Below are 11,691 nucleotides of genomic sequence, written 5' to 3'. Positions count from 1 at the left end.
TCCTGAGTCTCACTGACTCCGACACACCAACCCCCATCGCCCCAGTCACTATGATAATCCCATCCGAGGTCTTCCTCTCCTGCACTGTCCCTCCACCCTTCTGAGCATGATGTCCCTCTCCAAGGACCAGTCCCCCCGGCCACATGCCCAAAGTATGTGAGATGGAGCTTCAAAATCCTAGTCTCCAAGGAGAAACTTGCTTTCACCCTCTCCTAGACAGACCTAGCTGTTTTCTTGGCAGTCCACAGTATGTTCAAGACTCTTCTCCAGCACCACAACTCAAAGGCATCAATTCTTCTGTCATCCTCAGTCACTGTCCAGCTCTCTGATGCACAGCAGATAATTGCGAAGACCATGGCCTGAATCAGGTGCACCTTAGTCTCATTGCTTCTCAGTACTGACAGATTTTCCCAAGGCAACTCATCTCTTGATTTCCTGTCTGCTGGTGCCAGGAGTGCTGACCGTGGGACTGTCACTGTTAACAACGTCAATATTTTCTCCAGTTATCATGATGCTGCCAACTGGCCCAGTGGTGAGAATCTGTTTTCTTGATGTTGAGCTTCAATCTGTACTGAAGACTACAGTCCACTGGAGCCCCCCTAAATCATCGTTTAAGGGGATCATTCTCTGATTTGAGGTTCCAAGTTTATTTACTAGGGACCTGCACTTATCGCCAACGTAACCCTCAGGGTTTTCCACAGCTCCGGCATCACCTACAAGCTTCACACTGTTGAACATCCTCAGCGTTCAAGGAGAGTTGAGAGGATGAATTGGATTCTCAAGAAGATTTCTCACCAAGTTGAGCTCCAGGGCCAGGGAGCCAGGCGTTGGGGAACTCTCCTAGAAATCAGTGCAGCCTCTTTACAACGTCACAAGGAGACCCTTTCTGGCCTTGTTCGGTGCAGAAGCTTCCCCAGCATTCGACTACTCTAGAGAACAGATACAGGAGATGACGGAGACCTCCCAGAATAAGGTCCCGTCAGCACTGTGGGTGGACAGACACTTGGACAGTGAGCCTGGAGGCCAAGTTCTCCGCACAGTGCAGGCAGGACAAGGAAACGATCAAGTACAGCTGTTAAGAATCCGTCTCAGGTCCCATTCATCTGTTTTATCTTCTCCTGGTTGTAGATTTTTCAGGATACTTGGAAGACTATTTATGTTGTGGATTAGGACTACTAGAGTTCTTCCAAGCTTTTCTTTAATGACGGTTATAGTCCTTGGTTTTAGTCCTCGATCCATGATCCACCTTGAGTTGGGTTTTTGTATATGGAGTGAGGTGTGGGTCTTGCTTGAGTCTTCTGCAGATATTTTTCCAATTTTGCCAGCACCATTTGTTAAAAAGGCTGTCGTTTCCCCACTTAACTGATTTCATCTCCTTGTCAAAAATCAGTTGGCCATAGATAGATGGGCTGATTTCCAGGTTCTCAATTCTATTCCATTGATCTATGTGTCTGTCATTGTACCAGTACCAAAAAAAAAAAAAGAATCTGTCTCAGCTGTCCCGGTAACCCCCGGGGTTGGCCAACCTACAGCCATCTCTGGGAGCGCACAGGTCAAGACCAGTAGCGACAAGTTAAGGACCACATTTTCTGCTCTCAAAGCCTTGCTCAACTTCTATGAACTAGGGTAAGGGGAGCTCTGGTGGTCTACTGGTAAGAAGCTATGCTGCAATCCCCAAGGCATGTAGTTCGAATCCCCCAGCTCCTCGAATCCCCCAGCTCCTCTATGGGAGAAAGATGGGCAGTCTCCTCCAGTGTGACTATCTGCCTCTGAAAACTCACTGGAGGGTCATCGACAGGTCAGTTCCAACTCAAAAACAAGGGGGGAAAAAAAAAAAACAAAACAAGGGGGGAAAGTGATCCCCCAGCAAAGACGTCCCCCGTCCCTGCTGACTGTGAAGTACCCTCAACAGACTCGGTTCACCACCAACACAGTGCTCTGGGCAGTGGTTCAGTGTGTGCCAGGGAGGAGGGCAGCCGCCCTGAAGGGCATGAGGACCAAGCACCGGCCAGAGGGACGCGCCTTGAGAGAAGGTGCTGTGATGACACGGCAGTTAACGGGTGAGACCCAGCTCAGAGGCCAGCTGTGCGCGCCCGATTCCCATAACCTCTCCCACCTTCCCTCATAAAAGTGCCTGAATAAACACGAGCTCTTCCCCTCCCTTTAACCTAGCCCACAGATAGCTCCTCAGCACCTTCCTTGCTGAGACAGAGTCTACCCCCGGCGCTCAGGTATGTAGTGACACTTCTGCTGTTCCCAACCCAATCTGCCTCCAAGATCAGTCTTCTGGCTGCAGGTGAGCAGCTGAAGCAGCGTTTCTCCGTAACATCCTGTTTGCTTCAGGAACAGCGAGTGGGGAAGTGCAGGGTCTGACCGGGAGTCTGCATTGGAGGGAAGGTCTCAGCCTCACTGCTGTGTGACAGCTGAAGTGGGGATGAGAAGACAGTCCCTTCCCGAGGGCAGTGTGACATCCCGGCCACTGACGGGAATCTGCAGAGATGGTGCAAGGTCGGCCCCACGGAAGGAACACTGTCGGGGTTACAGCAGTGCCCCTGCCGGATGGACTCAAGTGAGACAATAAGACTATTCTCTAGGAGGTCACTCCTGGTGACAAGTGTCCCTGGTGGACACGTTCAGATGAGATCACGACTCGGGGTGCGAGGGCTCGAGACAAGGTAGGGTAAAATCTTCCAGAAGCTACCCGCAGAGTCCGGCTGGTCACCTGGATGTCCCTCTCCCTGAGTCTATGCAGATGACGGGAAGTGGAATCTCCACTCCAGAGTCTCACAGGAACGCTCAGTCCAGACTTCAGACTCCAGAGAGTCCGTGATGTCGACGGGAAGACTTGGCGTCAGGTGCAGTGCAAACACGAGTACAAGGCTCAGCTTCTAAAATCAACGCTGTGCCGGCGGCAGAGTCTTCCTTTTACCTTCAGTACCTCACAGTCTCCAAGGCCCACTTGGAAGAGATGGGCTGGGCCCTGGTGGTACAGCAGTTAGCACCTGACTGCAAATGGAAAGGTGGTGGGGTTTTTTGTTTTTTTTTTGCATTACAGAACATATTTATTCACTCTGATATTAAGACTTCCTTCCACATAGTCATTTTTATCCAAAAGGTAAAAAAACAAAAAAAAGTTAACATAAATCACAAAACAGACACTAAATTTTGAAATGTAAGTGTAACCTTATTTTTTATTTTTTTAAGAAAAAAAAATCTACCGATTTGGTTGTTCCCCTTACCTAAATGGGTTTGGGCTTTTCTGCTAATTCACTGTACAAGTGTATCATCTTGGGAACTTGCATTCCCAGGATTTTCACAGTTTTTGCTAGTATTTTCATCCTCTTCCTCTTTTTCAGAAGTGGAACCGGTCTCATTTTTCTCTGGGACTGTCAATGGTTTTTTCTGGTTGAGAATTCGAATTTTCACCATCACTGTCAAGGTGGTAGTTTTAACCACCAGTTGCTCCTGGGAAGATGATGTCCCACTAAGCTGTTGCTTGGTGTACGCTGTCGTTAGGTGGCGCTGAGTATGACTCACAGTGTCCCCATAACCTGTTCTGTCTTTTGCCATTCTCATCATCACCAACACACTCGAGCCCACCGCTGCATCCCTGTCTCAAACAATTTCACTGTCTTCCTCTTTCACTGACTCCCTTCCCAATAAACAGCCTCTCCTAGCAATATGCCCAAATGATGTGAGGTGAAACTTTATCGTCTTTGCCTCCAAGGAGCACTCCGGCTGCACCCTCTCCAAGACATGTCTGTTCTTCTGGTCGTCCATGGAACGTTCAGTACTCTCTTCCAACACGACATGTCAAAGGCATCGATTCTTCTTCTGCCATCCTTCTTCACTGTCCAGCTCTTAGATGCATAGAAAGTGACTGAAAACATGATGGCCCGAGTCAGATGCACCTTAGTCTTCAAACTGACAACACTGCTCCTCAGAACTTCAGAGAGGTCCCGTACATCACGCTTTTCCAACACAACGTCTACTGACCTCCTGACTGCTGGTCCCATAGGCTTCGATGTGGATCCAAGAAAGACGAAGTCGTTGACCATACCAACCTTTTCTCTATCTACTGTGATGTTTGTTGTTTGCCAGTCTGGTGGTGAGGAATTCTGTCTTCTTGACGTTGAGATTCAATCCATATTGAAGGCTGTAGTCTTTGATCGTCTGCAGCAAGGGCTTCAAGTCCTCCTCACTTCCAGCAAGCCAGGTTGTGTCACGTGTGTAACACGGACGGGCTGTTCATCAGTCTTCTTCCTACCCTGATGCCACACTTTTTTTCAGAGTCCAGCTTCTAGAACAATGTGCTCCCTGTACAGACTGAATAGGTCTGGAGGAAACCTGACACACTCCTTTCCTGCTTTTAAACCATGCAGTGCTCCCTTGGTCTGGACATAGGTTTTGGATGAGCATAATTAATTGTTCTGGGATCCCCATTCTTCCCAGTATGTGGTACACAGGCCCAGTTACTTCAAAGGCACCGGTGGCCTGGTGGGCGAGGAGTTGCCCTGCCAACCCCAAGGCCCCAGTGGCAAGCAGTCTGACTCCACCAGCAGCTGTGAGAACGGACATGCATCTCCTGAGCACCTCACAGCTCTGGGAACAGGAGAGTCGGCTGTGAGTCAGCTCCGGTTTGACAGACGACACAGAACGAGTTTTCCCACCTGATCGTAAACTATACCCATATATCGTATACTATAATCAGAAAGCGATAATCAGGTAATCAGATGTCGACGAAATTATAAAAAGGGAGCAGCTGCTCATGTCGGCTCCAACTCATCCCAGTCCTCTGTACGGCTGAGACCCTGCCCGGTCCTCAAGCCCACTGCGACGGCCACCGTGCCAGTCCACGCCTTTAGGGTCTGCTCTCCCTGATCCTCCTTTCTGACCCCGACCCCTGCTTTACCCCACGTGGCAGTTCTGCACCGTCCCGTGAGGTCGTGTGAGCCTGACCCCCGCTGTCCCCCCCAGATTTCTGCACCGTCCTGTGAGGTTGTATGAGCCTGACCCCCGCTGTCCCCCCTAGATTTCTGCACTGTCCAGTGAGGTCGTGTGAGCCTGACCCCCCGCTGTCCCCCCCAGATTTCTGCACTGTCCCGTGAGGTCGTGTGAGCCTGACCCCCTGCTGTCCCCCCCAGATTTCTGCACTGTCCCGTGAGGTCGTGTGAGCCTGACCCCTGCTGTCCCCCCAGATTTCTGCATTGTCCCGTGAGGTCGTGTGAGCCTGACTCCTGCTGTCCCCCCCCAGATTTCTGCACCGTCCCGTGAGGTCATGTGAGCCTGACCCCTGCTGTCCCCCCCCCAGATTTCTGCACCGTCCAGTGAGGTCGTGTGAGCCTGACCCCTGCTGTCCCCCCAGATTTCTGCACTGTTCCGTGAGGTCGTGTGAGCAAGGCTTCCCTGGTTCCTGAGAGAAGAGTGACAGCGAGGTTCTTGACCACACCTGACTGGAGCCTCCGAGTCCTTTCCCCCACAAGCTGGGCCAAACCTGTTACGACTGACCAGTGGACTGACCACAGTGCCTTTCTGCCCCTTACTCTGCTTTCAAGGGTACCTGAACCCGCGGAGTTCACCTCTCCCGTGACTTTCCAGTAAACAAGATCACGTGGATGAGCAGGAGATGTGAACAGGGTGAGGGAGCCTACCCTCAAGGGGACCGGCCAGTCGCACCAGTCTACAAGACGACTGGCGGTCTCACCAATCAGCTGAGCAGCTCCAGCAGCAGCTCAGACCTTCAACGAGCAAAGAAGAGAAGCGGGAAGAGAACGCAGACGCGCTTCAGCACCAGACATTCTCGCGCCAGCTACACCGCCAGCAGCAGCAGCCCTCACCCAAGCCACGGAGCAGAGACCTGACAGGAGACGGAGCCGCAGAGCCAGCTAAGGCCTCCGTCCAAGGCTGCTGGACGGCTGTAGAGGGGAGGGAGGGAAGGAGCCAACGCTGGGAGGACTGAGCTCTGTAAGACTGGCCTAACGCTGCGAGCACGTTCCAGAAGCCGGCCTGACGGCATCCTGCCACTAACCTGGCTGTAACCTCGACTCCCCAGTGTGGCTCTGCGCTGTCTGCGAGCTCTCACGTCGGCGTTTGGACCCAGCAAAGCTGTACGACTGGTGCTGAGTTGAGTAGGAGAGGAGCTGGAGCGTGGGGGCCGTGTCTGGCCTCACAGGAATTGGTTTTGTGTTACTGATGTTGTGGACAGGGACAGTTCCCCTTTGTGACGTTGGTAAAGGTCAGCCACGGCCACCCCCACGTGGCCCTTGCTCTTTTCACAGAACTCCTTGACCAAAACAAAGCTGAATGAACCTTCAAGAGCCTCAATGCTAGACTCCAAAGTTCTGGTAACACCAGCCTGGCTGTGGAGGCAGGAAACGGCAGCTTCTCATAGCTCCTGGCCTGGAGTCCAGCCCTTGGCAGGGCCTCACTGACCAGAAGCAGCCACGCTGTGCCCCTGACTGGCTGGAGGGCCCTGACCAGGGCACTTCCTCCCTCAGCCTCCCTTTCCTCCCACGCAGGTACGCGGGGGCAGTGACCTGTGCCCCGGGGCTCCGAGGGCCGGCGAGGCCCCGTAAGTCAGCACACCATGAGCGAGGCCTGATCCCTGGCACCAGACGCCTGGTGGTGTGTGTGCTCCGGGTCCCCCGTCCGGCTCTGAGCATCCAAAGGCTGACCAGGACCAGCTCTCCATTCTCTCACCGGAGCCGGGGTCTCGGTTTCCCCTGCCAGCAGAGCCCTCCCAAAGTCTACAAGTCCACCACTCCCTTGGGGCCTGAACTGCCCTCCAGGACTCCCAGGCTACAGAACCATACAGGAGCAGAATGCCGGACAGCGTGTGGTTCACACCAGAGCACCCTGACCCCTGGGCCAGCGAGGCCTCAGCAGGGCTTCACAGAACCCGCAAAGCATTACAAGGCTTCCTGAGGAAACCAGGAGAACGAAGACAAAGAAACAGAAGAAAAATGCAGCACGTTGATTTTTCAACTTGCCGTGTCCCTAAGGCTGCACTCGTCCCTGTCTTTGACCTACGGGGGGGGGGGGTTGGCGGCTGAGCACTTAACCTCCGAGCCACCATGGCACCTATCCAGGGACGTAAGCCGCCGTGTCTCTCTCAGGTGTCCCACTCACCCTAGCCTGACTCCTGGTGACCTCTCGTCAGGATTCTGTGACTGTGACTCTTAACCAGGAGCAGCAAAGCTCTCCCTCTTCCCACAGGGAGGCTGGGGGCCCTTTCAGGGAGTGGACCCCAACCCAGCCCACTTTGCCACCATGGCCGAATGGAAGGCCATCTTCGCCCAGGCCCCTGACGCCCACACGCAAGCCTCAGCGCTGTCCCCCCAGCGGGCACCAGCCCTGGCACACACCACAGGCCCCTGAGGGGCTGTCAGGACCGGCCACCACTGCCTGGTCTGGGCGCTGAGCCGGAACCCCCTGCCCCCCGGATGCGCACCTTGACCGTGCTGAGGTCCATGGGGTGCTTGATGATGTCGTGATAGTCGTGCAACTCCAGGGCCTCGGCGTCCACGGGCTTGTAGAAGGGCCAGGCGTAGGCGGCGTGCCTCTTGGACAGCATCTCCCGGAGGACGCTGTCACAGTAGCGCAGGTGCTCGGACAGCTTGCCCTTCTTGCCCGCGTGCTGCGGCACCTCCCCGTCCTCCAGGTCCTTCTTTGGCGGCTTGATGGGCCGGCCGCCGCTCTCCCGCCGGGCCACCACCTTGGCCTGCTTGGGGTCCGACAGTGGAGGGGGCGACTCTCCCCGGCCCGCGGTGATGGCAGACGTGGTGGGCGTGGTGGTGTCCGCTTTCCGCTTCACGCCCTTTTTCTGTGACAATTGAAAGGGCTATTTGGGCTGGGCACAGGGGAGGGGGGGCAGGAGAGAGGGCCCCACAAGGAGCATGGCCTCCCCCCAGACGTCACGCCTCACAGGGCCTGAGAGGAGTGTGATGTCCCCACAGACAACAGGGCTCGATGGAGGAGCCAGGCCACTAGCCGAAGGTCACACAGCTGGTCGTGGGGGACTGGGGCACACATCCAGGCTGGCCTGGTGAGCCTGAGCTCTGACCCTGCCTCCTGCACCCCCAGAACTGGCAGTCACAGGACAAGGACCCCGCGTCACCTACTGGGCTGCAGCACACGGTTTATCACCACCTAGAGTCCCCCAGGCCGGGGCCCCGATGCCTGACCGAGATGGGACAGTGGCCAGGTAGACAGCGAGCAGGTTGTCACTTGGGGACAGCAGCAAGGACACGCTTCTTGCTCTGGGCCAGCACTGTTACAGCTGGAGCGGCAGGGGCCAAGCGGACATGGACACACGGGAGTGCCCGCAGCCGACATGGAGCAGGAACAGGACGGGGGTCGGGGGGCCCTACATGCTACAGAGTGAGCTGGGACTGTCCCGAGGACGGTGGGAGCCACAGCAGGCCTATGGGCAAGCAGGATGCGCTGAAGGACACTACCGTGTGCACAAGGTGGGCTTTTTGCGAGAGCACCTCGCAAGGACCTGGGGGTGGCTGCAACGTCAGCCCCAGCACACGGCAGCCGCGACTGGTGAGGCCCGCGGAACAAACCAGAACCTCAGCCTTGGCTGCTCTGCAACTTACTGCCTCGAACCGCCCCCAGCCAAGCAGGCAGGGCCCCAAGCTAGCTCCCACAGAAACATCACCTGTGCCCAGTGCCAAGCACGCCTGCAGCGGCCCGGGGTGTGGGCCCCCAGGGCAGAAGGGGCGTCTCCTATGCCAGCCTGCGCTGTGAGGCAGCCGGCCAGCAGTGGAGGCCCCAGAGGCGGAAGCACCGAGCAGACTCTTTACCTCGGGCAACACTTAACCCTCTGAGTGCCCGCTGCTCGTCTGAAAGGTGGGGACTCTGTCTGCCTCAAAGGGGTGCTGTGGGATCAAGGGAAGAGGACACCACACGTAAGGACAGACACCAGCAGGCCCAGCCCAGCATGAAAAGCCACAGCTGACAGGGACAGACAAGCTGGGTCCTTACTGGCACAGGCAGGAGGTGATGTTGGCCTGGGGACAGCTAAAGGACACAGACCAGGGCTGTCCACGCCCTCACACCTCTCTCCCGTCTCTCCCCCTGGGTCAGTGCCTGGGAAGGCCAGGCCCGCGGCCATGAAGCCGGCACTCCCAGTCAGCCCCTCCCTCGGCAGTCGTGTGACCTTCAGCTTCCCAGCCTGGCAGTGCCTTCTCACGACACCAAGGACAGAGGGACATCTGCAGGTGCCCAGAGAGCGAGCGTTCACACTTTCAGAGGGGCGGGCAGCAGAGCCCCCACCTGGCCCTGAGCCAACCCTCCGGACCCGTCCCCCTGCCAAGCCCAGGCACTCACCTTGACGACAGGCGGCGTTGGGGGCACCACGGGGATGATGGGGGTGGCAGGAGGTGGAGGGGCGGCGGCAGGGGCGATGGGGACCGACGTGACGTTTGCAGTGATGGTTGGCACGGGGGTGGCAGCAATGACAGGTGTCTGGGAGACGGCGGGAGGGACGCTCTGGAAGGGGGTTGCCGGGGACACGGAGGACACGGCCGCCACTTGCTGTGTCCCTACGGATCGAGAAGAGAGGGGAAGCAGGTGGGCTCTCCCAGCCAGGCCCACGGACGCAACCTCCTCCTCGGCAGCCACCACGGGCCCCCTGTCCAGACAGGCAGCTTCTCAGAGCCTGGGACGGGCACACTGAGGGGCCTTCAACCTGCCAGCAAAGCGGCTCAGGCTGGGCCCAGGTGATGACCATGGGCAGTGGGCAGGCCAGACGCCCCAGGGCCCCCTTCACCCACACTCCGAATCCCCCTCACCTGGACTCTGGGTCACTGCAGCCGGCTTCCGGCCTTTGCCCTTTGGGGCAGGGGGCAGTAACTCAACCTCCTCTTGGGGCATCTGGGCCACTTTCTGGAGAAAGATCTTCTCTAAGGCTTGGGCCATGAGCACTATGTCATCTGTGGGCTGGAGACAGAACCACCGTCACACACAGGGAGGGCCACATCCAGAGAACATCTGTGAGACCCCTTAAGGGTCTAGAGGGCAAAAGCTGGGCAGAGGGGTCCACTTTCTGTGTGTACGATCTGGGAGGAAGATGACTGCCAGCTCTCATATTATTGAACAACTCTGCATTCCCAACCATCTTTACCTGTCACCACTGGGAAAAGTGAAACCCTGGCATGGATTACCCCCGCTCCCACTGCTCCCCTAGCCCCCGACAGCTCACTAGAGCTGTGCTGTGGACACTCTTTCCTGACACTCAGGGCACAGTGTCCAGGTACCTTTCATCATCACTGTGATACCACAGGTGGGACAATGCTATCCCACGCCTAGCGTGTGCTGCCATCTCGTGGTGGCCTATAGAAGTGCATGGATCTGAAGAAATGGGACTCCTTTACCCAAGCCGGGGCCAGAGACCTCACTTCCAACTCACAGCAACTCCACCTAAGAACTGTCCTGCAGGGCCCTCTAAGGGAGCCCTGGTGGCCTGGTGGTAAGAAACTGCACTGCAATTCTGAAGGCACAGAGTTCAAATCCACCAGCTGCTCTGCAGGAGGATAGGCAATCTCTTCCCATGAGATTAACCGCCTCTGAAAACTCGCTGGAGGGTCAGCTACGGGTTGTTCCGACTTGATGGCACACAACAACCAACAACAACAACAGGGCCCTCTAAGCTGCCTTTATGGGTCTGGATTGCAAGGTCTTTCTCCTGTGGAACTACGGGTAGGTTTGAACAGCTGACCTCTGGGTTGCCAGCTGAGCACTCAATACTGCACCACCAGAGCAACCTGGAAAGGCAACCACTCTTGAAAGGAGCAGCGCTGGGATTCTTGGGTCGGGAATAAAGGGTGAGCATCTACGTCCAGAGCGGCCACAAATCAGCCAGGCTGGGCCAGCACGTGTCCCCATGCCACCTCTCCCCAGGCAGCAGTGAGCCTGAACCCCAGCAGGGAGCCTGTGCCCGACCTCAGCATCCCCTAATACCTCAGCACCAACCACCCTGTGCCAAGTGCAGCAGGGGCCTCCCATGAGCACCGTCTCACCTTGTTATAAATATAGCAATTTGTAAACATGGTGTTGAAGTCCTGCATACATTCACTGGCACTCCAGTAGTAATTATTCTCCAGCCTCTTCTTAATAGTCCCCATGTCCATCGGGTTCTTAATGATTTTGTGATAATCCTAGGAGAGAGTTGGAGAGGTGTGACAGATGTGGTGCAAGTCCTCCACGGGGACAATGTCCAGAGTGGTCTCTGCAAGTGGGTAGGAGCTGGGACTGGTCACTGAGGGCTGGTGGTCTGCCTGGTCCCTCCCGAGAGAAGGGCACATTTTAGGGGACGCATAGAGTGGAGACTGAACAGACCACTAAGCTGACATTTGGGGTCAAATCAAGCCCCCTCCAAGGGTTCCAAAACACATCTGCGGTACTGCAGCCCAGGGGAGTGGGCTGGACACTTGACTAGGTGAGGAGGGACAAGCCCCTGGACAGGAGCACCCCCCGGGGCTGATACTAAGGCCCAGCACTCTTGAGCACGGGCCTCTGAGGGACTCGGGGGTAGAGACCTAGCCCAGCCTCCTGGACATCCACAGACCTCAGATGACCAGGGACGAGGTGACTCTTCTCCTTCAACCTCACCTGAGGCAGCCACCCCATCCTCCTGCCCACCGGTGCCCGTGCCTGCTGGTCACCTGCGTGACAGGCTGGCGTATC

General features: G+C 56.3%; 1 protein-coding gene across 1 annotated transcript in view; it reads right to left on the bottom strand.

Annotated features, from left to right (window-relative positions):
• BRD3 (bromodomain containing 3) overlaps window positions 1-11,691 on the bottom strand; it is a 27,761-nt gene that overhangs the window by 15,311 nt on the left and 759 nt on the right. Inside the window, exons 2-5 of the mRNA XM_006900554.1 lie at window positions 11,025-11,164; window positions 9,798-9,945; window positions 9,334-9,548; window positions 7,451-7,822 (exon numbers count right to left, since the gene is read on the bottom strand). Coding sequence (XP_006900616.1) covers window positions 7,451-7,822; window positions 9,334-9,548; window positions 9,798-9,945; window positions 11,025-11,164 — 875 coding nt within the window. The remainder of the gene's footprint in view (window positions 1-7,450; window positions 7,823-9,333; window positions 9,549-9,797; window positions 9,946-11,024; window positions 11,165-11,691) is intronic.

Source organism: Elephantulus edwardii, unplaced genomic scaffold (genome assembly GCF_000299155.1).
Source record: "Elephantulus edwardii isolate Elephantulus edwardi_28Jun2011 unplaced genomic scaffold, EleEdw1.0 scaffold00289, whole genome shotgun sequence".
NCBI lineage: Eukaryota > Metazoa > Chordata > Mammalia > Macroscelidea > Macroscelididae > Elephantulus > Elephantulus edwardii.
This window is presented reverse-complemented; position numbering and strand designations above follow the sequence as displayed.